General features: G+C 38.1%; 1 protein-coding gene across 2 annotated transcripts in view; it reads left to right on the forward strand.

The window, feature by feature from the left end:
- The window catches only part of RB1CC1 (RB1 inducible coiled-coil 1), a 47,741-nt gene that overhangs the window by 14,336 nt on the left and 9,020 nt on the right, over positions 1 to 24,385 (forward strand). For both annotated transcript variants that reach the window (XM_035125015.2, XM_035125017.2), the window contains exons 8-19: positions 1,279 to 1,449; positions 4,733 to 4,917; positions 5,610 to 5,796; positions 5,893 to 5,974; positions 8,313 to 8,374; positions 9,016 to 9,119; positions 9,900 to 10,026; positions 12,064 to 13,970; positions 19,459 to 19,612; positions 20,364 to 20,472; positions 20,573 to 20,813; positions 22,419 to 22,473. In XM_035125015.2, the coding sequence (XP_034980906.1) occupies positions 1,279 to 1,449; positions 4,733 to 4,917; positions 5,610 to 5,796; positions 5,893 to 5,974; positions 8,313 to 8,374; positions 9,016 to 9,119; positions 9,900 to 10,026; positions 12,064 to 13,970; positions 19,459 to 19,612; positions 20,364 to 20,472; positions 20,573 to 20,813; positions 22,419 to 22,473 (3,384 nt within the window). The remainder of the gene's footprint in view (positions 1 to 1,278; positions 1,450 to 4,732; positions 4,918 to 5,609; positions 5,797 to 5,892; positions 5,975 to 8,312; positions 8,375 to 9,015; positions 9,120 to 9,899; positions 10,027 to 12,063; positions 13,971 to 19,458; positions 19,613 to 20,363; positions 20,473 to 20,572; positions 20,814 to 22,418; positions 22,474 to 24,385) is intronic.

A 24,385-nucleotide genomic window follows, 5' to 3' on the forward strand; every position in this document is an offset into this window, starting at 1 on the left:
GGACAGTGTTCTCGAAGCTACGAACATGAGTTTGACCAAACTGCGGGAGGCAGTGGAAGACAGGAGTGCCTGGCGTGCTATGGTCCATGGGGTCACGAAGAGTCTGACACGACTAAACAACAACAACAAGAAGCATGGGGTCAGAATAGAAACTTTTGGGGTACCTTAGGCATTAAGCAAGTGTCCCCAGGACTACCTTCTGAAACCTTCTGTCAGGGATCGTTTCTGGCTACTGCTGAGAGACGAGTTCCACAGCCATTCTGTCTTTAAGACTTTTATTTTGTGCCTGATATATACAGGGCAATTCCAGTTTCAAGAACACATGTCTGCTCAGTCTGACGCAGAGTCCCCCAATGCCCCTTGCCTGCTCCTCCCCCAGCATAATAACCGTGGGACTCCGTATCTCCTCCCTTTACGTTTACGTGCCCTGGAATGTCTCAATTCAGGCACGAGCTTGAAAGGGCGGGCCATCTCCCCGTTGAACACTTCTCCCTCCCCCTCCCCCTGAGTGTCTGTCTCAGATTGCAGTAATGGCTCTAGGATGCTGTCTGAGCCTTGGTGCCTCTCCAGTTCGGTAGTCAGGGAATGTTCACTGCTAGAACCTTCCCTGACACCTTCCATTTGGGAAGGATTGGAGCCGCTGCAAAATGGTCCCACTCCATCTAGCAGTCCATAAGCATGTTGTAGGTGATGGTGTCTGAAACTTCTAAGAGGTCTGCTAGAACCAACAAGGGATGGCACTCTCTCTATTCAGTTCCCAGCAAAGATCATCCACCAAGGTGACCAGAGTAGTCTTCTTCCTGAAACCAGATTGAAATGGAATTGTTTCAGAGGAAGCCCACTTCACCTTGGTCAAGTCCCAAATCTCTCATAATCTGCCCAACAGATTCATCTGAACAATGCACATACCTGATGGATACATGGTACATGGGCTTGAAAGCTTTAGAGGACTGATTTAAGAAGAAAGACCAAAAGAAGCATATTTTGGAGACTTTTTTTTGTTCAAATGAAACTGAAGCTGCAATCTTGTGCACACTTTCTTGGGAGTAAGCTCCACTGAGCATACTGAGACTTGCTTCCAAGTAAACATGCATTTGGGTTAAATCAGAAGGTTTAAGAAACTAATTAGAGATGACATTTTCATCTGCAGTTTAAAATCTTCCAAGCTTTTGGTTTCTAGAGTTACATATGTAAAATTATCTTTCCATGATCCATTCATAGTATTTTTTTTTTGCACTAAAAGTGATTATTCATGCCAACTGCCTTTTTGTTTTTCAGCTCGATCCAAGGATTATTCAGCCCTTTTTGGCAGACTGTCGACAAACAATTGCCAAATTAGATAATCAGAACATGAAAGCCATTAAGGGACTCGAGGACAGGCTTTATGCATTGGACCAGATGATAGCTAGCTGTAGCAGACTGGTGAATGAACAAAAAGAACTTGCTCAGGTAATGACTCTTTCAATTTTTATGTGAGTGGCCTGTTTCCCAAGGCTACTGTATCCCCCCCCCCAATAATGTCACTATTTTTAAAGTATCACTATTTTTAAATTTAGTATTAAGCTCTAGATTAGTGCAACCCAGGTTAGGAAATGTGCTGTATTTTATCAGAACATGCATTTGGAAGCTAGCCTTCTGATGAAAAACACAGCTGTCTTTGGAAAGGTGATGAAGAGGGTGGAGCAGAGCTGGCTGTGCTTTTAGGAAAACTGAGGTGGCTGCCTCAGGTGGCAGAAGCCCCCAAGGCAGAGCCCCATAGTTGCACTGCCACATCTGTGCTGATACAGTGGTACCTCTAGATACGCACACCTCCGGTTGCGTATTCTTCAGGATGCGAATGTGGCAATCCCGGAAGTATTTTTCCGGGTTTTGCCGTGCATGCATGTGGAGAAGCGGTCCCTCCGGTTGCGGAAACCTTAGGATCCAACCGGAGCTCCAGAACGGATCCCATCTGCAACCGGAGGTACCACTGTATTGGCTAAAATAACATGAGATCTTGTGAGTGTGCAAGATCCCGCGTGATTCAGTGAGATCTGCCCCCCAAATATGTGTCAGTCTCAGGGCTGGCAGAGAAGCTAGGCAGGTAAAGGTGGTACAGTACTTCTTGTTTCACCTCAATTAGCAAAACGGTGCCATGTGCCCCTGCAGTAAAGCATGCTGTGGCACCAGTTCTCTGCATTTCTCTTTCTTGGAAGTGAAGTAGGCTCCAGCACTGTTGCCATTATTTATTTCTTTATTGCCTCCTAAGGTCCCAGGGCAGGTTAACAATATTACAGCACAGTTGGGATTCGAGTTTCTCACTCCCATAACTCCCACCTTTGTTGCTCCTGCAGCAAGTGTAATTAATTGCTTGCTTTAAGCCACCTGATTTTATTCTTTGGTAAACATTTCTCTGCCACAATGAGCCTGAGCCACATAAGTTTATTGTGAGAGGAGGGTGTATTGAAGCTGCTGCCTCAAAGCAGTGAGAACGATTGGCTGTGAACTGGATTGGATCCTGTTTGTGGAACCGCGATCCATTAATAAATGCCGACAATATTATTTTAATTTTCCGCATAGCTGTGTGAATTGTGCATGACATAGAGTGAAAATAAAAAATAAGTTCTAGATTTTATAAAGAAATTCATCCATTAGATTTTCATCAATATGGTCAGTAGGTGGCAATGCATAATAAGGCTACTTCTGCTCAACTCCTAAATCAAATGTAATGCTGTAGAGATGTTTGTGCTACTTACTTTCATTTTGTTACTTTCATTTGGTTGTGTTTATTTCAATAATGCATATACCACATCTTTTATCCAAAAATGCCTTTCAGGTGGCATACATAAAAAATTAAATGCAATGTTGAAATAAACTGAAAAGTCGTGAAACAAAAATAAAGGAAAATTGAGAGGAATAAACTATTCAGCCAGTTAAAAGTACAGCAATTTAAAATCCCTGGGCAAATAAAAAGGTTGAAGCCTGTCGCTAGAAAGAATACAGTGTTGATTGTTTACTTTTCTTTAAAATCTTTGTCTTATGAATATAAAAAGCTATATTTTATTCAAAATTCCAGCCATTTCTATATGTAGAATACAATGCCTTCTGCCATATTTATGTAGAGACATCTGAAGTTATGAAGGATTCAACCGATCAGCTGGTTATGTGCTAGCAATCCTGCCATTGACAGCTGTGTCCACAATTGACACACTCTGTGTGTAGCTTTCAACAGCCACTATTTGTGTTAATTGAAATCACTATGTGGGACATAATTCTTGAAGACAAATGTTCAGCTTCACCTCATAAGTATAAAATGATTTCATATGTAGTTCCACATGTTTACTAGCTAGTGTATTTTTTCAGTGGCGACTCCCAATTGATGGTGCAATGTTTTCCTTAAACATTTCATTACTGCCCGCTTCACTAACTTTTGGCACTAAAAGAAGACAATCATATTTTCCTTTTAATGGACAGTCTTATTCTTGTTGATTTTATTGTTCTGTGGTTTAAATTTTTTATTGTTGGCTACCTTGTAAGCTAACCATGGATTATTATTATTTTTAAAAAAGCTACTTCATGTAAATAAGATGCAGAATTTTTGTCGTTTGCAATTTTGTTATATAGCTGTGTCTACAATCCTGTACATGATTAACTGGGACTACCATTGAACTCAATGGGGCTTATTTCTGAGTAGGCATAAGATTGCCCTGTAGCAGAAGTAAAAACATAATTGAAACTCTTCTAGTAATAATTCACTAAAATGGAGCAAGGTCCATGAAACAGTAGGAAAAATATGTTTTAAAATTAGCAGTTTGCGTGACAGAACAGTATGGTTTGTTAGTCTTGTTGACAGATGTTCTATTTTAATGTCATGCAGTTATATAAGTAGGTTTTAACAAATGAGGTTTTTACTCTAGACCAGTGATTAAGTTATGGTTTGCAGAAGATGTGCCCATTTTGCATGGAGTACTAAATGATCTGAATAGTGTTCTTGTCCTTGGTTTACATATATGAATCTGGTGCAGAACATTTGACAAGATAAGAAATAAATATGTATTAATTCCCATTTTTTTACCACCCTTCAACATTTCAATGTCACAGAGTGGGTTACAAAAGAAACATAGAAATAGAGCAGGCATCCCCAAACTGCGGCCCTCCAGATGTTTTGGCCTACAACTCCCATGATCCCTAGCTAATAGGACCAGTGGTCGGGAAAGATGGGAATTGTGGTCCAAAACATCTGGAGGGCTGAAGTTTGGGGGTGCCTGAAATAGAGAATTGTAGCGTTGGAAGGGATCCCAAGGGTCATCTAGTTCAACCCCCTACAATGCAGGAATCTCAACTAAAGCATCCATGACTGATGACCATCCAACCTCTGCTTAAAAGCCTGCAAGGAAAGAGAGTCTACCACCTTCCAAGGGGATCCGTTCCACTGTCAAACAACTTTTACCCGCAGAAAGTTTAGTCAGAATCTCCTTTCTTGTAACTTGAAGCCATTGGTTCAATTCCTACCCTGTCTATTGAATTGTGTTTCTTTATAAAACTGCACAATGTCTTGTTTTAAATGTGACAGCTCAAATAACTAACACTGTTTAGCTTGGTTTGGGGATATGCATGGATCTGGGCTATCTGGGAGCATTTAGATGTATTATAATCAAGTGATTATGCGCTGTGAAGACCAAGCAGTGTTTTTGTCCTGCTTTTGTTGTCATATCTTGTCACAACAATGAATTTTAAACCTGTTTTCTTACAGGGATTTTTGGCTAATCAGAAGAGAGCAGAGAACTTGAAAGATCCTTCTGTATTACCTGATTTGTGCTTGAGTCATGCAAATCAATTGATGATTATGTTAACTAACCACCGGAAACTTTTAGATATTAAACAGAAATGTACTACTGCCAAACAAGAACTTGCAAATAATCTACAAGTCCGGCTGAAGTAAGTGATGCTGCTGCAGTGCTATGTGCTCCTCAACCATGTTTTGTTTTTGTTTTTGTTTTGTTTTGTTTTGTTGTCACCAGCTTGTCATGCATGCAACGCTACAAAAATTATGTTTTTATGCAGGGATGGGAAACCTCCACTTTGTAATTGTCAGTAACTAAACGGCTTGCTATGTCAAGCACAAAGATCTATTATCACCAATCTAGGTACTAGGTGCTAAGATTGGAGATATCTGTAAAGTTCACTCATCTCTTTTTGGGTGGGGTGGGGGCTTGCTTTTAGTCTTGTGCAAGAAATTTACTTCATATCCAACAGTCAAACCCGTATTTAGATTTAATTTTGTTAATGTGACTAATAGGGACAGTTCTGGGATCTTGAACTTGGTATGCGATGCATAAATCAACTGTATGAGAATCTCAAGTGTTTTGTTTTTGTATTTTTAACCATAGCTTGACAAATATGCCGTATAAGCAAATATGGGTATATTTCTAGAGCTGGTTTTTGGCATTCTGTATTATATTCTGGTTTTTGGCAGAAAATGAACAGAGGATTTCTCTTTTGTTCACAAATGAGCAAATTGATGCAATGCTGGAAGCAGAAGTTCTGGTAGAAACATTCAGTGGAGGTTTTTTTTTTTTTTTTTGCTGTTAACAATTCAGTATGCTACAGTGACACTTTGTATTCCATAGGTGGTGCTGCTTTGTAATGCTTCATGCTGACCAGGATGGAGAAAAACTTCAAGCCTTGCTTCGTCTCGTAACAGAGCTGCTAGAAAGAGTGAAGATTGTAGAGAAGCTTAGTAATGTCCCTCAGATGTACTGTTTGGCTGTTGTTGAAGTTGTGAGGAGAAAGATGTTTGTAAAACACTACAGGGAGGTAAGCAACTTGAGTAAAAGAACCTGGATCTCAGATTGAAGACTAGAGGAGGGAACATGACTGTGTATGTTTAATATAAATTTTTTTTTCTTATAGTGGGCTGGTGCTTTAATAAAAGATGGGAAACATCTTTATGATGCAGAAAAGGCCAAAAGGGAATCTTTTGGAAAGTTATTTAGTAAGTATTGTTCCTCTCTCTCTCTCTCTCTCTCTCTCTCTCTCTCTCTCTCTCTCTCTCTCTCATTCTTAAACCTGTAATATTGGTGCATACACCACTTTTTATCTCTGAATAATAATTAGGTGGCTACCATGTAAAGGCTATTTTAAATTGCAGCATTTTGTGTCTGTTTCCTTATGTTGAACTAGTTGTGTGCAGATAAAAACTAGATCATTGGGGGGGGGGCGCTTTTGAAAACTACCACCACCCCTTCTCTTTCCTTTATTGCCCTAGGCCAGATGTGAGGAACCTGTGGACCCCCATCTGTGGCTGAACTACAACTTGCATCACTCTTGACCATTGGCCATGCTTGCTGGGGCAGACGGAAATTGTAGTTCAGCAACATCTGGAGGGCCAAAGATTCTTCACAACTGCCCTGGGACCTTCTCTCCCACCCCTTACCTGAATTAAACCACGAAATAGCCTTTTATGTAAAAATTGGAAAAAGGAGATCCATAGGTATACATGGAAAAAATGAAATGAAATTGCCCCTGTTAAATTTGCATAAATGTATTTTTTATAATGTATTTATTAAAGATTTTCTCAAACAACAAAACATACAAAAATACAAAACACACAAAGAAAATTACAAAACATAAATAACAAGAATACAAAAAGAATACAAAAAAGAAAGAATACAAAAATGCAAAAACAAAAATTCTAACTATAACTCTTATTTCCAATCTATTGACTTCCTCATTCCACCTCCTTCTGCGGTTCTTTACATGTCCTCCATAGTAAACTCTAAATCTTTATATAAATTCTAATTATTACTTTAACTATACCTTAATTCTTTAATATCTTATCCTTTTATATTCTATCTAGATCTTACTTCTTAATTTAATTGTCCTTAACTTCTGTCAATACTTATTTCACACCATTGTATTATCTACAACCTCTATTTTATCTCCCTCACTTCGACTAATTCTAATCTATTATATGTTTATTCTTTAAATAAATTTTAAATTTCTTCCAATCTTCTTCCACTGCTACCTCACTCCGATCCCGGAGCCCCTCCCTTCCCCGGAAAACATTTCCCTGGGTGTCCCGACCAGTCCCTTAATACAATCCAATTTCAGACCTTTTTAATCCATCCATCAATTAAAAACCAATAGATCTTTCATCCCACACCAACTCTTGTCCACTCCAACCCATGCTGCTCTCCCACCCTCCCATTCTGTTGTACAAATTCTTTAACACATCTCCTGCGCCTCTCACTTTTTTGCACCTTCCATTCCCACAACTTGTCCATTGCATGGATGGCGCTCCCCTTCTCCCACTAGAGGAGCACATCTCCATGCCCCTTCTAACTCATTTGCCCAAGCATCATAGTGTCTGTTTGGGACAGGTTCTCCCTCTCTCACTAGGAAAACCTGTTGCCAAATGTCCTCCTCTTCCAGAGCTTGTTGGTTAAAATCTAAGTCCTGTGCTCCCTCTCTCACCGGTTGCCTCAGGTTCCTATTCTTCCGCTCCTCCTGGATTTCTTGTTCTATTGTAGTAAAGTTCTTAATTTCCATGTCTTTTGCTTGTGGCTTCAAACTTTCTTTTGGTGGTGGAAAATGCTCTTCCTCTAAGCTGCATTTTTTTATCTTTGCGCAGGTCGCATAATATTTCTTGGGCCAGCTCCAACAGCTGCTATATCCCAGTCTTATCTAGTTGTAGGCTCTGTGTTTTGTCCTGCTGCATCCTTTGTCTTCTCATGTTACAAGCCTGGCATGGATTGTTGTGCTCGAGGTGGTGCTGTTTCTTCTTCTCTCTTTTTTGACTGGCTGAGTCTCGGGGGGCCTCTCTTTCGGAGCAGATTGCAGCATGAAAGCACAATCAATTTACTTGTAATTTCAGGGGTCTCTCAAACAAAGTCCAGTCTCCCCTTACCCCAATTTTGGGGAGTCTCCAAATTTGCATAAATGTATATTCCTGCGTATAAGACTACTTTTTAACCCAGGAAAATCTTCTCAAAAGTCAGGGGTCTTATACTCCGGGTCGTATTTCTTATACGGCGAGTATATCCCAAACTCTGTATTTTAACTGGAAACGTTGGGGGTCATCTTATACACCCAGTCGTCTTATATGCTGGAATATACGGTAACTTGCAATGTAGATCTATATTGTTCCTCTTAATAGTGTTCTGAGAATGAACTGTTAGGAAATGCTTTGGGCTCAATTTTCCCCCTACTGTCCATCATCACCCTCCCCATTTTTTTGTTGTCGTTGCTGTTGTGCGTATACACATACAAACAAACAGACATATACATAGACGTATGTGAATAAATGAAGTAATATTTATTTCTCTGAACAGGGAAATCTTTTCTAAGAAATCGTTTGTTCAGGGGACTTGATGCCTGGCCCCCATCCTTTTGTGTGAGTATACCATGCTTTTTATTTTTAATGAAGACTTGGGCTTTTCCCAAACACTTTGAGGAATTAGTATAATTTGAATTTAGAAGGAAGTGTGTAGCTACTTTTTGTATTAACTAGCTTGTAAAGAAGGGTTTTTTTTTAGGTTCTTGGTGGTATAGAATGATTGCTCTGCCTCTTGATTTAATATTGGCATTCTTGATTTAATATTGCTCTGCCTCTTGATTTAATTGCGCTGGTAGCATAGATTAGTGTTCTTTCATCCAGTTTAACCATTTATGTATTACACTGTTCTGTGTTTCAGTTAAAAGTGTAGACAAATATTTCAGGCTTATAAATAGTCTCTACCCTGGCTGTCTGAGGCAAAGAAGAAGTAACCAGGTTGGGAAGCTTCTCAAACCTTGAATACTATTTTCTTAGAAATATCTGGTCGTTTGTTTGAACAAATTTATTTGTGGGCAAGCTACTTTTGTAGATTTGTTTACAAGCCTCAGATGTTCGTACTTTTAGCTGCACCTGTTTTAGTGATCAGGAGACGTTCAAGCGCCCTGCACAGTCTTAACTGATACATGGAAATTTAAATATATCTCAGTGGTCTTTATTTTGCTGTTTATCATGTTCACATTGATTTGTTTTACATACAGACCCGAAAACCTCGCAGGTTTGATGGTGAACTTCCTGATATCTCATTATCTGATCTGCAATTTTTGCAGTCCTTTTGTCCTTCAGAAGTCCAACCATTACTCAGGTAAAATGAGTTCCTAAGCATGTGGGCAAGCAGAAAATCGATTGGGATCTATTGCTAGATCTCTGGGCAATTTGTAGTAGATTGGCAGTGGTTCCCATAACGCTAACTAGTAAAATTGCAGTAAGGTGGCTCAAAGAAGAAGAAAAAATACAGTATATCTGCCATAGCCTTGCTTTCTAGTATTCATTTATTTCCTTTGGCCAGGTATTTGTGTGGTTTGGTGACCTAGTTTTAGAGGCTATGTATTAGAATCCCTGATCTTTAGCAATTAGGGTTCAAACTGAACACTTTTGTGGCAGCAGGACTTTTCATGATAGCACAGGATTGCCCTCCTTTGAATAACTGGTAAGATAGAGACAGTTGTGAACTTTTGCATATCTTTAAAATGTTTGCCCAGGCTTTTGGGACTCTTGGCTCTTGATTTTTATGTTTATTTTTGTCTTGTGCATGGTTTGGTTTTATTTGTGATCATACAGTTGTGTTTTGTCATTTTTATCGTAGAGTTTGGAAATTTTGTTGAATATTGTGTTGTTTTATGTAAATCATAGAATCATAGAACTGTAGAATTGGAAGGGATCACGAGGGTCATCTATTCCAATCCCCTTGCAATGTTTGCCCAATGTGGGACTCAAACCCACAACCACTAAACTACTTAAAGATTTTGAATATGCTAAGTGGTATAATTTTTTATATAAATAGATATACTTAAACACAATTTATATTTGTAATCTGTTAATATCTGCTTAATGTAATCTGTGTTAATTACTCTGTATTTTTAAGGGTTCCTATACTTTGTGATTTCGAACCTCTCCACCAGCATGTACTTGCTCTACATCATCTGGTCAAAGCAGCACAAAGTTTGGATGAAATGTCACAGACCATTACAGATCTGCTGAATGAACAAAAGGTACCATTGTATTATGTGTGTGACTTTATATATGGGTAAATTGTTGAATGCCAATCCTAAACACAATTACTTAGAAATAAACTTATTTGTGAAGTGAATCGGTGAGGAATATTTCTGAGAAATGTATTTTGTGAACAAGAACAAAAAAAAAGTTGCTTCTCAGTTCCCCGACCTTTCCTGAAAATACCCAACTTTCAGTAGATGTTTCTTGCAGAGTGTCTCTTCTCTCTGCAATAAGGCAAACTGCCTGCAGTTGGCAGCTTATTGCCCATACTTTATATAATATTGCAATCAACTGCCCTAAAATTTTTGATTGAGAAACTAGAAGGGTTCAATCCTTTGAAACTTGGCATTTTGCCAAACAACAGACCTCTTTTTAAATGCTTTCATATTTATTGTAAAGTTAACACAACTTATTGGACATACTGGAACAGTCAGCTAAAAGTTGCCTTCCCTAACCTCCAAAGATATTTTGTGGTGCTTATATGTTGGGTTTCTGAAGTACTTAGGACCTCTTATTCACAACATTTATTTGAAGTAACATACTTAATCACAAAACGTTTCAGGTTTAAACATAGTTAAGTGTCAGGTATGTATTTCTGAAAGCATCTGTTGCAAATCCATGAGCTTGTCACCTCATCAGGGGTCCGTCCTTTGATTATTTATTACAGCACCCTTCTTAGAAAGGTAACATATGGAGAGACTTAAATCAAGGAGAAAATTTGTAAAATATTTGTCTTGGTGTTTTTTTTTCCAGTGCATTGTTATAAAGGCTGCTTCTGTTCGTATTTCTGCTTTCCAGGAGATTATTTTCTTGGGAATTTACTATTGATATTGATTGGGAACCATTTTGTTTCAAGCCTAAATTAGGCTTGCATGGCTAATATTGGGGATATTTTTCTTTAAAATACTAATTAAATGGAAAGGAAATATGATAATGAAGCAGAATCCACTTCCTAGTTATAGTGTGCTTTTTCTGAACTCAGTCTTTGCACCTTGTTTTGTCAACACAGCATAAAACTTGAATAAACGATTTAAGGAGATACAGCTTTAAAGAAACTAAGGTAGAAATTACAGAGAGTGATCATGGCTAGATTCCATTCATACCTTTGTGTTATGTGATTCAGTTATTAAATAAAATTGTACTTCTATTAATGCATGTAAACGGGCAAATCCCAGTAATTCAGACTAATGTAATTTACCATCTGACAAGTATTTCAGGACCTCTATCATACACTAATTATGACCAGTTTACTACATAACGTTCTAGCACAGGCGTGGGCAACCTTTTTTAATGTTGTGGGTTGCATGCTGGTGGTCGATGAAGCCAGAGACAAAAATGTTCTCGGTTAACTGATTCAGAATAAAGGCCGCCCTGCCACAAATAGCATTATGGCTACCTCAGATTAGAATTCCCAGTCTTCTACAAGTCTACTCAGAAGTAACCCCCACTGGTTTTGATGTTACTTTGCAGTACATATATAAACATTTGTTTTTAGTACAACAAGCATATAGTTTCCAGGCCCTTTTTAGAAAGGAAGTAAAAATAATTCCCATTTTATTTCAGCATACTATGCACACACATACAGAAATAGAGCATAAGCATACCAATTTATTTTGGGACAGCTTGGAAGGGGGGATGCAAGCAGGAAAAAAAATGTTTAAAAATTCCTTTATTTTTTATCAGATAAAATACTGTCCGTTTCAAATATTCTGAAACTATATAAGAGTGTGGGGGGGGAATTAAGCTAGGAACAATAAGGATGAAACAGAATGAAAGGAACTCTGATGGGATGCAAGAATGAGGCAGCTTGGGGTACTGATTTGCTGGTGTGCCCTGGATTAACCATGGTTTTACTTTCTGCTACCTATAGCTGCCAGTAAGATGTCATAAGGTTTTATGAATTCCTGCTTCTCTAAGGTGAAATCCTGCCACATTATGGAGCCCGCTGTATTTGGCTTGAGGCCTATCTTAGGAATTGTTTGTGTTTATGGAACGATAGTATTTTAACTCTGGCCTGTGTTTTATACTTTTAGGCTTCCAACAGTCAAGCCTCACCACAGTCTGTCACTACACCAAGGATGGAAAGTACAACAATTGCTACCTCTCCTAGAACTCCTCCACCACTCAGTCTTCATGGTCCTTTGTGCCCTCCTGTGTGCCCTCCAGGTCCTTTAGAAGAATTGTCCCCAGACAGTATTGATGCTCATACATTTGATTTTGAAACGATTGCCCATCCAAACATTGAACAAGCCCTTAAGCAAGGGTCATTAGACTTGGACTCACTGGCAGAAAGTCCAGAATCTGATTTTATGTCAGCGGTTAATGAGTTCATAATAGAAGAAAACCTAACATCACCGAATGTGATAAGTGATCCTCAAAGTCCAGAAATGATGGTGGAGTCTCTCTATTCCTCAGTTATCAATGCAATTGACAGCAGGCGGATGCAAGACACAAATATATGTGCAAAAGCGGAAGCTTTAGAAAATTCTGCTATAAATGTTTATATGGAAAAATGTAGAGATGTTGCCGAGGAATCTCGGTTAAATTTAATAAACATAAAAGAAGACCTTTGTCATTTTAGAACATTTGTAGAAAAAGAACAGTGTGACTTTTCCAGTTCTTTAAAATGTACTTCAATAGAAATAAAGAACATTATAGAAAAAGTAAAGTTTTCTCTTGAAAAAACGCTAAAAGATAAACACCAGAAAGAGCTGCAATTGGTAAAAACTGAATATGAAAGCAAAATGAATACTTTAGTTGAAGATGGTGAAGAGAACAAAAAAAAGATCACAAAATTAAAAGGTGACTTAAAAGGTCTTGAAGATGTTTTGCATGATAAAGATAATGAATTTGCAATAGTAAAGAATGAAAAGGAAGCAGTTGTGTTTTTACAAAATGAAAAGGAGCAAAAAATGCTTGAATTGGAAAGTCAAATGAAGAATCAGAGTTGTGAAATTAAAGAACTAAGAGAGTCACGTGAAAGGGTTTTGGAGAGTTTGAAAAAACTTCATACTGAAAGTGATGAAAAAATGCAGCTTCTGAGAGCAGAACTTCAGACTTTGGAGCAAGATCACTTAAAGGAACTGGAATCCAATCTACAGGAAAGACATACACAAGAATTTGATGAACTAATGGCTAAACACAATGACTGCTTAGAGGAGTTGAAAAAGGAGAATAAACTCCGACTTGAACAAATGCAAGAAACTCATGCTGCAAATGTCCATGAGAAAGAACAACAGATTGAGGAATTAAAGGTCAAGGTTTCTGAACTGTCTGACTTAAGATGCAAATTAGAGGTGGAACTTGCACTGAAAGAAGCAGAAACAGATGAAATGAAAATACTTTTAGAAGAAAACAAAACTCAACAGCAAGATAATCTAAAAAGTCTTATTGACAAGGAAACTGAAATGTTAAGAAAACAGATTGATAATTTGAACCATGTAATACAAATTAATAATGATGAATATCAGGTGGGTCTAGCAGAGCTAAGAACGTTAATGACAATTGAGAAAGATCAGTGCATTTCAGAATTAATTGATAGGCATGAAGAAGAAACAAATTTGCTTAGAACTGAATTAAGTAAAGTAACTTCTTTGCACCAACAAGCTCTTGAAGCAGAAAAAAGATTGGAAGAACAAATAACAGAGTTGCAAGGTAAGCTAGAATTAGAAGTAAGTGCCCTAGAAAAGCAAAAAGAAGAAAATTTGGTATTGTGTGAACAGCAGAAGAAATATGAAGCCACTATCAATAAGTTTGCAGAAGAAAAAGAGCTACTATTAACTAACCATGAACAGGACAGGAAACTGCTTGTTCAAAAGCTCAGCTGTGAAAAAGAAGATGCAGTCCGAAATGCCCTTAAAGAATTTGAACTGCAAAGGGAAGCTGTTGAAAAAGAACTTTTGGGGAAAATCCAGCAACTAGAGATGCAAGTTAATCAGAGGTACTGTATGAATTAAGTTGCCCTCTAATGTTTGAAATAAAATAAACCAACAATGCTTAATATTTGTAGTCAGTTGAGTAAGTGCATGCAGTCAGTTGAGTAAGTGCAGTCTCAAACTATAGAAGGTTTCCTCTATTCTTGGATTTCTGATTCCTGCTCTTGCTCAGACGTATCTTGCCTCCTCATATATCTTTATCCTTTCCCTTTGCTCAAACCAATCACTATTTCCATCATTACATGACATGCTCAGGGGCAGGTATTTCTTTTTCTATTGAATTTCTGTATTCAAGCTAGTAAGTATGCATTGTGATTGCAAAAATGCTGAGCGTTTCTGCTTCTTTTTAGATAGTTCAAGCTCCTGAGTTGAGGACTTAATTCAAACCTCCTTAATACAGCTTTTCACATCTTCCTGTTGGGTGTAGATTTTTTCTTTTTTATCTTCCAATGGATAGGTGGACATCAGTCAATCAATCGCCATATGAAAATGGTGTCCCTGTGTTAAACACAAGCTGTGTGGAAGAAATAACTTAAAAATTACCTTTCCCCCAGGGTGAAAAGTTATTGGATAAGAGAAGCACCTTCACACAATCTTGCAACATTAATCAAGCACAATGTGCTTTATTTTAAAACTGTCACATCTAAATTCAAAATTCTTTTTGATTGATAGGGCAGAATTCCTCATTTTTCTAGTAAAGGAATTCTTCCCATAGTGAAAGGGAACCTTTGGATCCAGCTAATAATGTTTATTGATCATGAAGGAGAGTTTGCACTGAATGCCAGATGGAAGTGATACATCCGTCCAAGGTGAGCAGACTGAATGCCTTAAGTGAAAAATTTAAAACATTTTTAAACGATGGAAGAATATTTCTGTTTTTTAAGATCAGTCATTGGCAGCATAAAGTAATATTTATAACAATGTTTCTGGCTGCGCACAAAGAGCTTTAAGATTCAGTGAGTTTTATCAATTGAGATTCTGGCTTTTTAAAATTCGATTTTAATGGGAAAGCAGCATGGGGGAGTTTTAAAAAATCAGTCTGGCAGTTTATCAGGGAGAAAATACTACACAAAATGTGCTCTTAAAATATAACTATAGGGCTGCTTAAAAACCGTGGCACTTGCTTTTGTTCCTATTCACAGGACACATTTATTCCCCAGATACCTTTTAGGAATTAATTTGGGTTTTTTTAGATTTTGAAGCTGCCCTATCCAAGAGTGAATTTGAACTTTTGATTGATGAATGGAATTTGAACAATCCACATAGGCCTGGTTCTCCTTCTTCACCCCTCGTTACCCATAAAAGGAGATCAAAAACTTCTGGTTTAAATTTAAACAGTATCTTCTGAACTCTTAAGAACTGTAATTTGTTTTAAACTTTGGTTAATGAAAATAAGCAAGGTTAAACTGGCTTCTCAAGCCGTCATTTAAGTAAACTACCTTTATTTGAGTTTTGATGTCACAGGGAACCACTGTTATTTTAAAATGGAAAACTAGGGAGAGGAGAGTGTAGAAGCCCAAGCCTTAATACAGTCAATTTTTCAGCAACAAACTGTGGTTTCTCGTTACTTCTAACTGAGCATTACAGTGAACTGTTCCTGAAGGGTTGCCATGTTAGTTAGATGGCAGACTCTGGTTCATGAAAACGAATGCAACAGCAAGAATAATAGTCTTTAAAGTGGCACAAAAATATGTTTGTTTACCTAAGCACAATTCTAAGTACTGACCAGTGTTAAAATTGGAACATAAGATTCTAAGAATGTTCGTAGTGTGCATAATTTGCATTCAAGGAACCCAATAACAGACTTTTCCAGAATTAGATACCTACCAAAAATACTTAGGCTTCATTTCCTACCTTTTGAAGCATACAGTAGCAAGATAATAGTAGTAACTGTTTCAGCTTTTCTACAATAAAAGTGATCAGTGGAGCAGCTGATATTTTATTTCTGGGAGGCCTAAAGTGACTTTATGAAGATCACTGGACACCACAACGTCACAACCAAAACAATACCCAGATATTTGAAAAACGTAAGATGCTGAAAATCTGGCAAATGTATTCACTTCTACAATTATACTGAAGTAAAATTATGTTCTAAACAGGTTCTTTGTACATAAAGGACCATTATTATTTATGCTTGTTATAATTACTAATTATCAGTAGCGAAGATACGTTGTTACAAATTATGCAGTCTAATGATTCCCTATATTTATTTTATGGCTGTTACGCCATTTATGATAGTCAATTTATATACCTAAATTAGACATTTATGCTCATCCATTGAAAACATGCAGTGCTCACGCCCGAAGACGAGCTTAGCAGTTTCAGTTTTTAGCTGTTTATGAAATACCAAAAAAACCCACATCCACCAATGCAAAATTAGATCATATGCCTAGGGCATACTTTGTTTTTTTTAAATGCAGATTACCCTAATTTTCATAGAAAATCTTACAATTCAGTGGTATCTGGACAACCCACAAAACTCTGCAGCAGCCTCAGGTACTTTGTACCACAGATGTCACAGGCTGTTAAGTAAGTGGCAGCTCTTACAGCACTCCAAAGCTCCAAAATGTGCCATAAGGAAAAGTATAACCCAGTCCAGAACAGGTGGACAATGTATTCTACTCCAAAGAAAATCTCACAGGCTTCCATCCCACCCCACCCAACTCGTATGGACCTTGTACTCACAACCTTGACATTATTAGCCCAACAACTCTGACCTACTCAGCTAGCTAGACTTTGACTTCCTCCATCTTCTCTCAAAGTATTTTCTTCCATTAGTCAATAGTTTGTTCAACATGAATGATGAAAAGTAAGTCTAAGATAGCTTTATTAATGATCAACTACTTACTTGTTTTCAAGGTTCTTTAGCTAATACTTTATATGTACTTTATGTTGGTTTTAGTATGGATTTAAGTTTTTTGTATTGACAAATTGTCAATACAATTGTATACACTATTGTACACAATACAATTGTATTGACATGTTTTGACCATGTAAATTAAAGTATTATGGGTTAATGATGTAAAGGTTTTTTAAAGCTGCAGCAACAAACAAACAAGCAAACAAACAAACAATGCAAGACATTCTCTACTCAAAACTGAAGAAACCTTATGTGATAAGTTTGACTGTTACGTGCAGGTCAAGTCAGACATAATGGTTTTCTTTAGGCAGCCTGCATTTTTCTCTTATGTGGAACTTTTCACATAGTGAAGTCTGGGCCATGGACTGCCACAGGAACTTTCTTCAATGATCGTATTAGTAGCTGAGCCCGCTTTCTCAATCTAGGGTGAAATTTTATGCAGTCATCCCCTGTATAGACACAAAGTAGTGGTGGTGGTGGTGGTGGTGTGTGTGTGTGTGTGTGTGTAATATGAAAATGTCTTATTCTCCCTGCACATGGCCAACCCCATGCCTTTTAATCAGCAAAGAAAGAGTTCAGAGTATAGGGGGATAGGGTAGATGCAAGGGAGATTTTAGTTTATATAAATCTGTATATCTTTATCTGCATAATTATACTCTCTCTTTTACTTGAGGGAAAGAGAACTCTGTTATTTTGCTCCATCCAAGTATACACAGTTTTACACCATTTGATGCAGGAGTAATCTGGGGTGTTTGCTAGGGATAAAGGCAATCCAAAGCTTTTGAGGCATGGTTGAGTGGAGCCAGTGCCCCCATGGCAAATAGCCTTGGGTATCTGTCTACTCACCACTCCTCTTGGTCAGAGGAAAAGATTATTTGTCCCTATCCACAAGGATGTGCACCAACAAGATCAGGGACTAACATCACCAGGAAACCTCTGGAATACTTTGCTTAGAAGGTTAAAGCATTGTGCTCTGTAGAGATAGTCCAAGGTTGTTGTTGGGGACAAATAGAGCAAGAAGAGAATAAACCAGGCCCAGGCAACTGTTCAGGTAAAGACTAACCTATCTGGGCATACGTATATATAGTTGGGTGCAGGAATGCCTGGAGGAGGGGGGACAGGTGAGAACGTGGTGGGAAAATACAGCTTCCAGTTTCTCTGCAAACAGTGGTGAGCCATTGTGTGGTTAGAGGGTCAGATTAGGACTGAAAGGAGCGGTTCCAGTCCCTAGTGAGGCACCAAGATCAGTGGCAGATCTTGAGTCTGTCTGACATACCTCACAGAGTTGTTAGGAGGACGGAAAGGAACTATCCATGCTGGAGGAAGGGCAGGGTTTATATTTAAACAGGATTCCTCATTTGAACATAATGCTAGGCTGAGATTCTTTGAAAGTAACATTTGCAGAAGTCCTGGAATTAGGAGAAAGGGGAAGCACATGGATTTTGTTTCTTATCTGGAAATAAACACAGAGCTGCAGCCTTATTTTGTAGATTATAGAACTTGGTGTGTGTTTTTTTAATCGAGCTTTATTATATTGTTTTGTTTTTAATATGTCTGTTGATTGAACTATATGTAATCTCAGGGGATTGTGGAAGGGATTCCTTGGTACCAAAGTTTTTAAAAGCAAAAATAGCATGTTTTCAGTTGTTGGGGATCAAGCCAGTTTGTGAGGCACGGCCACATCAAGACATAGTGTGCTTTGTGCCAAGTTGTTTCATCATATTTAAAATTTTAAATGTAATTTTTGTGAGTTGAGTTTGTTGAATTGCATGGGAGTTGTGTAATACCAGACTGAAGGGTTTCCACACTACCATCTCAGTGAACTAGGAGTTTTTACTGTGTAATTGAAATGACTTGCTTAATTTGTTACTTTACAAGTAGAATAATTTAGCTGTCTTAACATATGAGAAATGAATCTTGGAGAATATTCAAGAAATACTGTATTGGAAGCACATCAATTTCTTACAGAGTTTTCCCCATCTCTTTATTAAAACAAGAATATACATTGTGCTCCCTATGTGGCATGTCAAGACCACTGTGTGACGTGTCTGTAGCTGGATTATTTTGCATTTGAATAATGCTGGTGGTGTACCTGATTCACAAAGGCTCCCCTACCTGCTATTGTAGTAGGATATATTTAGACAGCTATTAACTCTTGAATTTCTCTGACTTCAGAGCAACAAATTGCTTGATAGTAAATTCCATCTTTGCAATCCCATTATACTGTAATATAGGGATTAATGCAAGTTTAGATGGAAACTAAATTTATTGTTGTTCTTCCTATAACTTCAAAATTTAGTTTCATTTTTAGGTGTTATTTTTTTACTCTCCTATCTTTCCATGAACCCATGATTAATTGTACAACATCTGAACTTTCTCCTGCAAAGTCAAGCAAAAGAAGGCGAACACACTTACTGTGTGCTAAGAATCCCGTTGCTTTGTTTGTTTAAAAAAATATAAGAAAGGCTTTTTCATACCTTTATCAGGCATGTTTCCCCTTGACTAGTCAGAATTTTGAATTTCTTAACTAGGGAAACACCAGATAAAGTATTGAGGTTTAAGGTTTCCCTTTGTAGTTTGTTCGTACCATAGTGGGCTGGTCATTTAAATTTTCAATGTTTCCCCTTTCCTAGTTCGGTTGACTCATCTGCATCGAGCTTAGTTGCAGAACTTCAAGAAAAACTTCGGGAAGAAAAAGTGAAGTTTTTGGAGCAGCTTGAAGAACATGAGAAAAGAAAAAACGAGGAAATGCAAAACATTCGAACATCACTCACTGCAGAACAGCAGGTAGACGAGGCTCTTTCAAGATTTCAGATTAGATACAATTCTCAAATTCGAGGATCTTTTGATGGTTTCCTTATGTCTTTAGCTTGCAAAGGGATTATTGCCTAGCATTTCAGGCTAGTACTGGTTTTCTGACATGTCACATGCAGCCACTACTTGTTCTTATACAATCCCTGTTCATTTGGGTGGAGTTTTCACTGGTGTCCCAAACAACTTCCATTGCATGATTGACAATTGTGCCACTACATCTGAAAGATGCTGGCACAAGGAGACAAATGAGCAGCTTGGAGAACATCAAAATTGGGTGCATTCTGGGCTTATGCTTCTAAAAAGTAAAATAAATAAATAAATCACTATTATTATTTTTTAAAAAAAACATTTTTTCCCTGCTTAGTCAAAGAAGGCTCACAAAGCAGCTTACAAATTTTGATGATGATAGGACAATCCATGCAGGCTCACAATTTTAATGAGGTATAGCACAAAAAGAAAAGGAACAGGGAAGGAGGTGGGGAAAGCAAGCTGGAATTGAAAAATATGAAAAAAGGAGAGCCAAAAGTTCCCAGTGTTTCTGTCTTACCTCTCTCCCTCTCCTGTACCTGATAGAATGGCTGCTGATAGATGGCAGCTGAGGGAGGGGGCCAAAGCTGGTATGTTGTAGCCTCTTCAGAGATTGAAAAGTTACAGCACCTATTTTTTTCATGTCATGTATATGTACATTGTATTGCTTAAAATAATGCTGATTCTGTATTTTCAGACAACGTTTAACACTGTTCTAACAAGAGAAAAAATGAAAAAGGAAAACATAATAAATGATCTTAGTGACAAATTAAAAGCAATAATGCAGCAGCAAGAAAGGGATAAGGGTAAGCATGTGCTACAAAATGTTTTGTAGTTTGAATCCAATTAATTGCTCTGCAGAATATCAGAATGTTGAATATTACTTGTTGAATGCCTTTTGCTCAGATCTGATTGAAAGTCTTTCTGAAGACCGAGCCTGTTTACTCGAAGAGAAGAAGAAACTTGAAGAAGAGGTTAATAAGCTGAGAAGTAGCAATTTTGTTCCACCAGCCTGTTTACCTCCTCCTTCAGAACCTCCTGGAGCTTGTGCAGCTGATTTTACAGCAGAAACTGAGCGATTAACTTCAGATACCACAGAAGAAGGAAAAATGGATTCCACACTGGAAACAAGCATGATGGCTGTAAAGTTAGTACACAAGTCTTGAAATAGATATGTATCTGAATGTCAGTAGGCATTGTTTGGAATTTTTTATTCTTATTTGAAATGTTTGAAAATGCCCCCCACTCCGCTGTCATGTGAAGCAACTCAAATCTGAGGCGAAATAGGCTATGGGTGCAAGGCTTTCGGACAACCTGGAATTCTTGGGGGAATTTGTATTTATATTTTGATCTGATTTGATACATTTTTACATCTCCTCCAAGCTCTTCATGAATGGGTAAACACTAGGCAGAGAGACAGACAGAGAGAGGAGTATATAGTTTTGTGAATGACATCTTTATTTCGTAGGTTTCTTAGGTTATCGGCATTCTCCTTTTACTTCCAGTTACAGTGTTTATTTTGCTGTGAGGGATAAAACACATCCATCTACATCCTATTTGGCTTTGGCAGCATGTGACTTTGGTGCAAATTTGAACAGAAAACAATATTCTTTTTTAAATGCCTCAAATGATTTTCTTTATTCATAACTCTAACCCGTGCACCATCCTTCTCTAATTTTTGCAAGGGCCTTATATAGTGGCACCTTTCCATTTTTTTCATGTTCATGGAAATTGCTTGCAAAAGTACATAGGAAATCATTGAACCTTTTTTTTTAGAAAACAAAAACAAAAATCTCAGACTTTAAAGGGTCCAAAATCTGAGAGCTTCATTCCCTCAGAAGTGACTACTGTGCCTATAAATATATAATTCTGTCTAAATAAAATTGAAGATTTAGACTATACAGTAGATGTTATAGGAATTGTTGGTTTTTACTCTGTCTTGCTAGGGACGTGGGTGGCGCTGTGGTCTAAACCACAGACCCTAGGGCTTGCCGATCAGGTCGGCGGTTCAAATCCCTGCAGCGGGGTGAGCTCCCGTTGCTCGGTCCCTGCTCCTGCCAACCTAGCAGTTCAAAAGCACGTCAAAGTGCAAGTAGATAAATAGGTACTGCTACAGCGGGAAGGTAAACGGCATTTCCATGCACTGCTCTGGTTCGCCAGAAGCGGCTTAGTCATGCTGACCAGATGACCCGGAAGCTATCTGTTAACCGTCAGGGGTCCCTTTACCTTTACCTTACCCTATGTCTTGGATCCAGAGTGAAACATCATGTCAGTACAAGCCACTGACCCAAAGCAAACCCGTCTTCAAACCAACCAGGAAGGTGCAGAATATTTCTTCTGGACACAGCCCTACTATATTAGCACATGGAATTGTTTTCACTGAACTGTGTTATCATGTGAAAACTAAAAAGAGAACTCACCTGGTATAAAGACTTTTCTACCTCAAAAATGGTTGCTGAACTGCCTTTGAAAATCCAAAAGAGCACAGTAGAAATGCCATGCGTGTTTTCCAAGACATTGTGGTTAATTAATGTGCTTGGATTCCTCATTATTTTTGTCATCTCTATTTAGGAGCAGGGAATATACAGCATGTCAGAGACACTGGAGACACAATGTAGCATGTCAAGATGAATATAATATGGCTTATCTTCATTTTCTTGTGACATATTAATCTACTAAAACCCTCTGTTTGACATATTTTATCATTAATGAAGTTGTGCATCTTGTTAACCGTTTCTTATTTTATTTTTAGTGAAAATGTGCAGATTTTGTCAGAGGAAAAACAGAGGATAATGATGTTAGAAAAAGTGAGTAGTTTTTGCTCTGGTTACCTATTTATTGCCTTCAAGAGAGAGTCATGCATTAATGTATTGTCATACATATGCTGAAATAAGGTGGGCTGGAACCACATGGGAGCTAACAAAAGCAAAAGTCCTAACTTCTGCCTGTCCGCTGTGATTGCCTTTTTTCTTATGCATACTGCTACTGGTCATTTAGGGAACGTTTGCATGTGATTTCAGGTTGTTGTAAGCATGTTTGTAAGGACTATCCATGTCTAATGTAGTGCTAAGTGACTTGTTCCTTTAGTGCAAGTGTTTAGACTAGCACAGTGGAACTCTACTCCCCTCCACCATAAATCTGTTCTGGGAGTTTATCCCCAAACCCTGGAGCAGATTTGGGAAGGGTGTGGGTTGTGCTCAGGCGGAAGAGGGAGTTCCATTGCGCAAGTTTATATCCTTGTGTTAATGGAATGAGTGCATTGGATGCCACCCTTGAGCCCTCTGATTTCAAGATACTGTACTTGAAGATGCTTATTTGGAAGAAAGGCAAATTCATCCATGTTCATAAGCAGTTGGTCCTATCCAGAGTCATAAACAGCAGCTTTAATGACGCTGAATTCTATTTTGGATGCATGGTGAGCCTGAGTTGCTATTTGACATAGCACAAACAGTTCCCAAAGCACTGACAAAAACTGTTTGTGCAGTTCAAAGTGCAAGATGCAGAGATCCAGCCCAGGAACTGCATGTGCAGCACTTGTTTGCACATGTGGATCCTGGTCAGCCATTGATGTGCTCACAGCAGCATGACCTTTGCTCACAGGAGCCTGGTTTTTTTTTTTTTTGCACAAGCCTAGCTTGCTGTTTATGGAGCAAACCTGTTACTGCGTTATGTGTAATCTGTGAGATCTGTAAGTTAATTGTCCTATTAATTCTTAACTAATGGAAATTAATTTTCCCGTTCTTAATCTTTTTAAGTATTACTGAGTAGTAACACAACTGTTACTGCTGCTGTTCTGCAACTGGATGACTGAAAGCATTTCCTCATTTTAGGTGCTTAGAACTATTGGATCAGAGTCAATACTACCCGTTTATATTTAGACATTTAAACTGATTCCTGTTAAAACTAGAAACATAGAAATTATTGTGGTTGCTTTGGCTTTCCAATTAATAGACATTTAATAGGTTACTGAGAAAACTCAGGGATGTAACACATACTTTGTATCCAGAAAGCCCCAGGTTTAATCCCTAACACCAGTTTAAAAGATGTCAAACAATTGCTGGTTGTAGATGTGTTGACTGGTTTTTAAACTTTTAATACAGATCTCGCCTACCCAGCCATATGCCAGTAAAAAAGGGAAGATGAATACTTGGATCTCACCCACCTCCAGTCAAAGCTGGTGGTGTGCTGGTGGGAGAGCTCATCTATAGAGATGACTGTTTTCAGATTCCTCCCCAACCCTCAGACTGCAGCTTATAAATTGCGGTTGGGGGGTGTCTTGGAAGCTCTGACACCATGGGCCAAATTAATTTAACAGCATCAAAGCTTTGAGAATGTCTTCTATCATGCAACTTCTTTGCTAGCCAATGAGAGAAAATTTAATTTTTATAAAATCAAAGCTGAGTTATGAACTATTCGAAAGAAAAATGATTCAGCTATGAACACCATTCTTTGAGTTCATACTTAATAGATGGCACAGCTGGTATGAACTTCTGCTCCAGTAGGCCAGAGCTGATCTGAAACTGATATTCAAACCCACTAAAGTATGTGGCACAATAAATCAGTGTGGGTTATACACTTAACTGCACACACACAAACACACTTTCATCTATAGAGGTTTTTTTTACAAAACAGCCTCTGACAACACAATCCTAAATCTGTTTACTCAGACTTTAAGTCACACTGAGATAAATGAGCCATCCTCTCCCACATAAGTATAGA

This window comes from Zootoca vivipara, chromosome 8, assembly GCF_963506605.1.
Source record: "Zootoca vivipara chromosome 8, rZooViv1.1, whole genome shotgun sequence".
Taxonomy (NCBI): domain Eukaryota; kingdom Metazoa; phylum Chordata; class Lepidosauria; order Squamata; family Lacertidae; genus Zootoca; species Zootoca vivipara.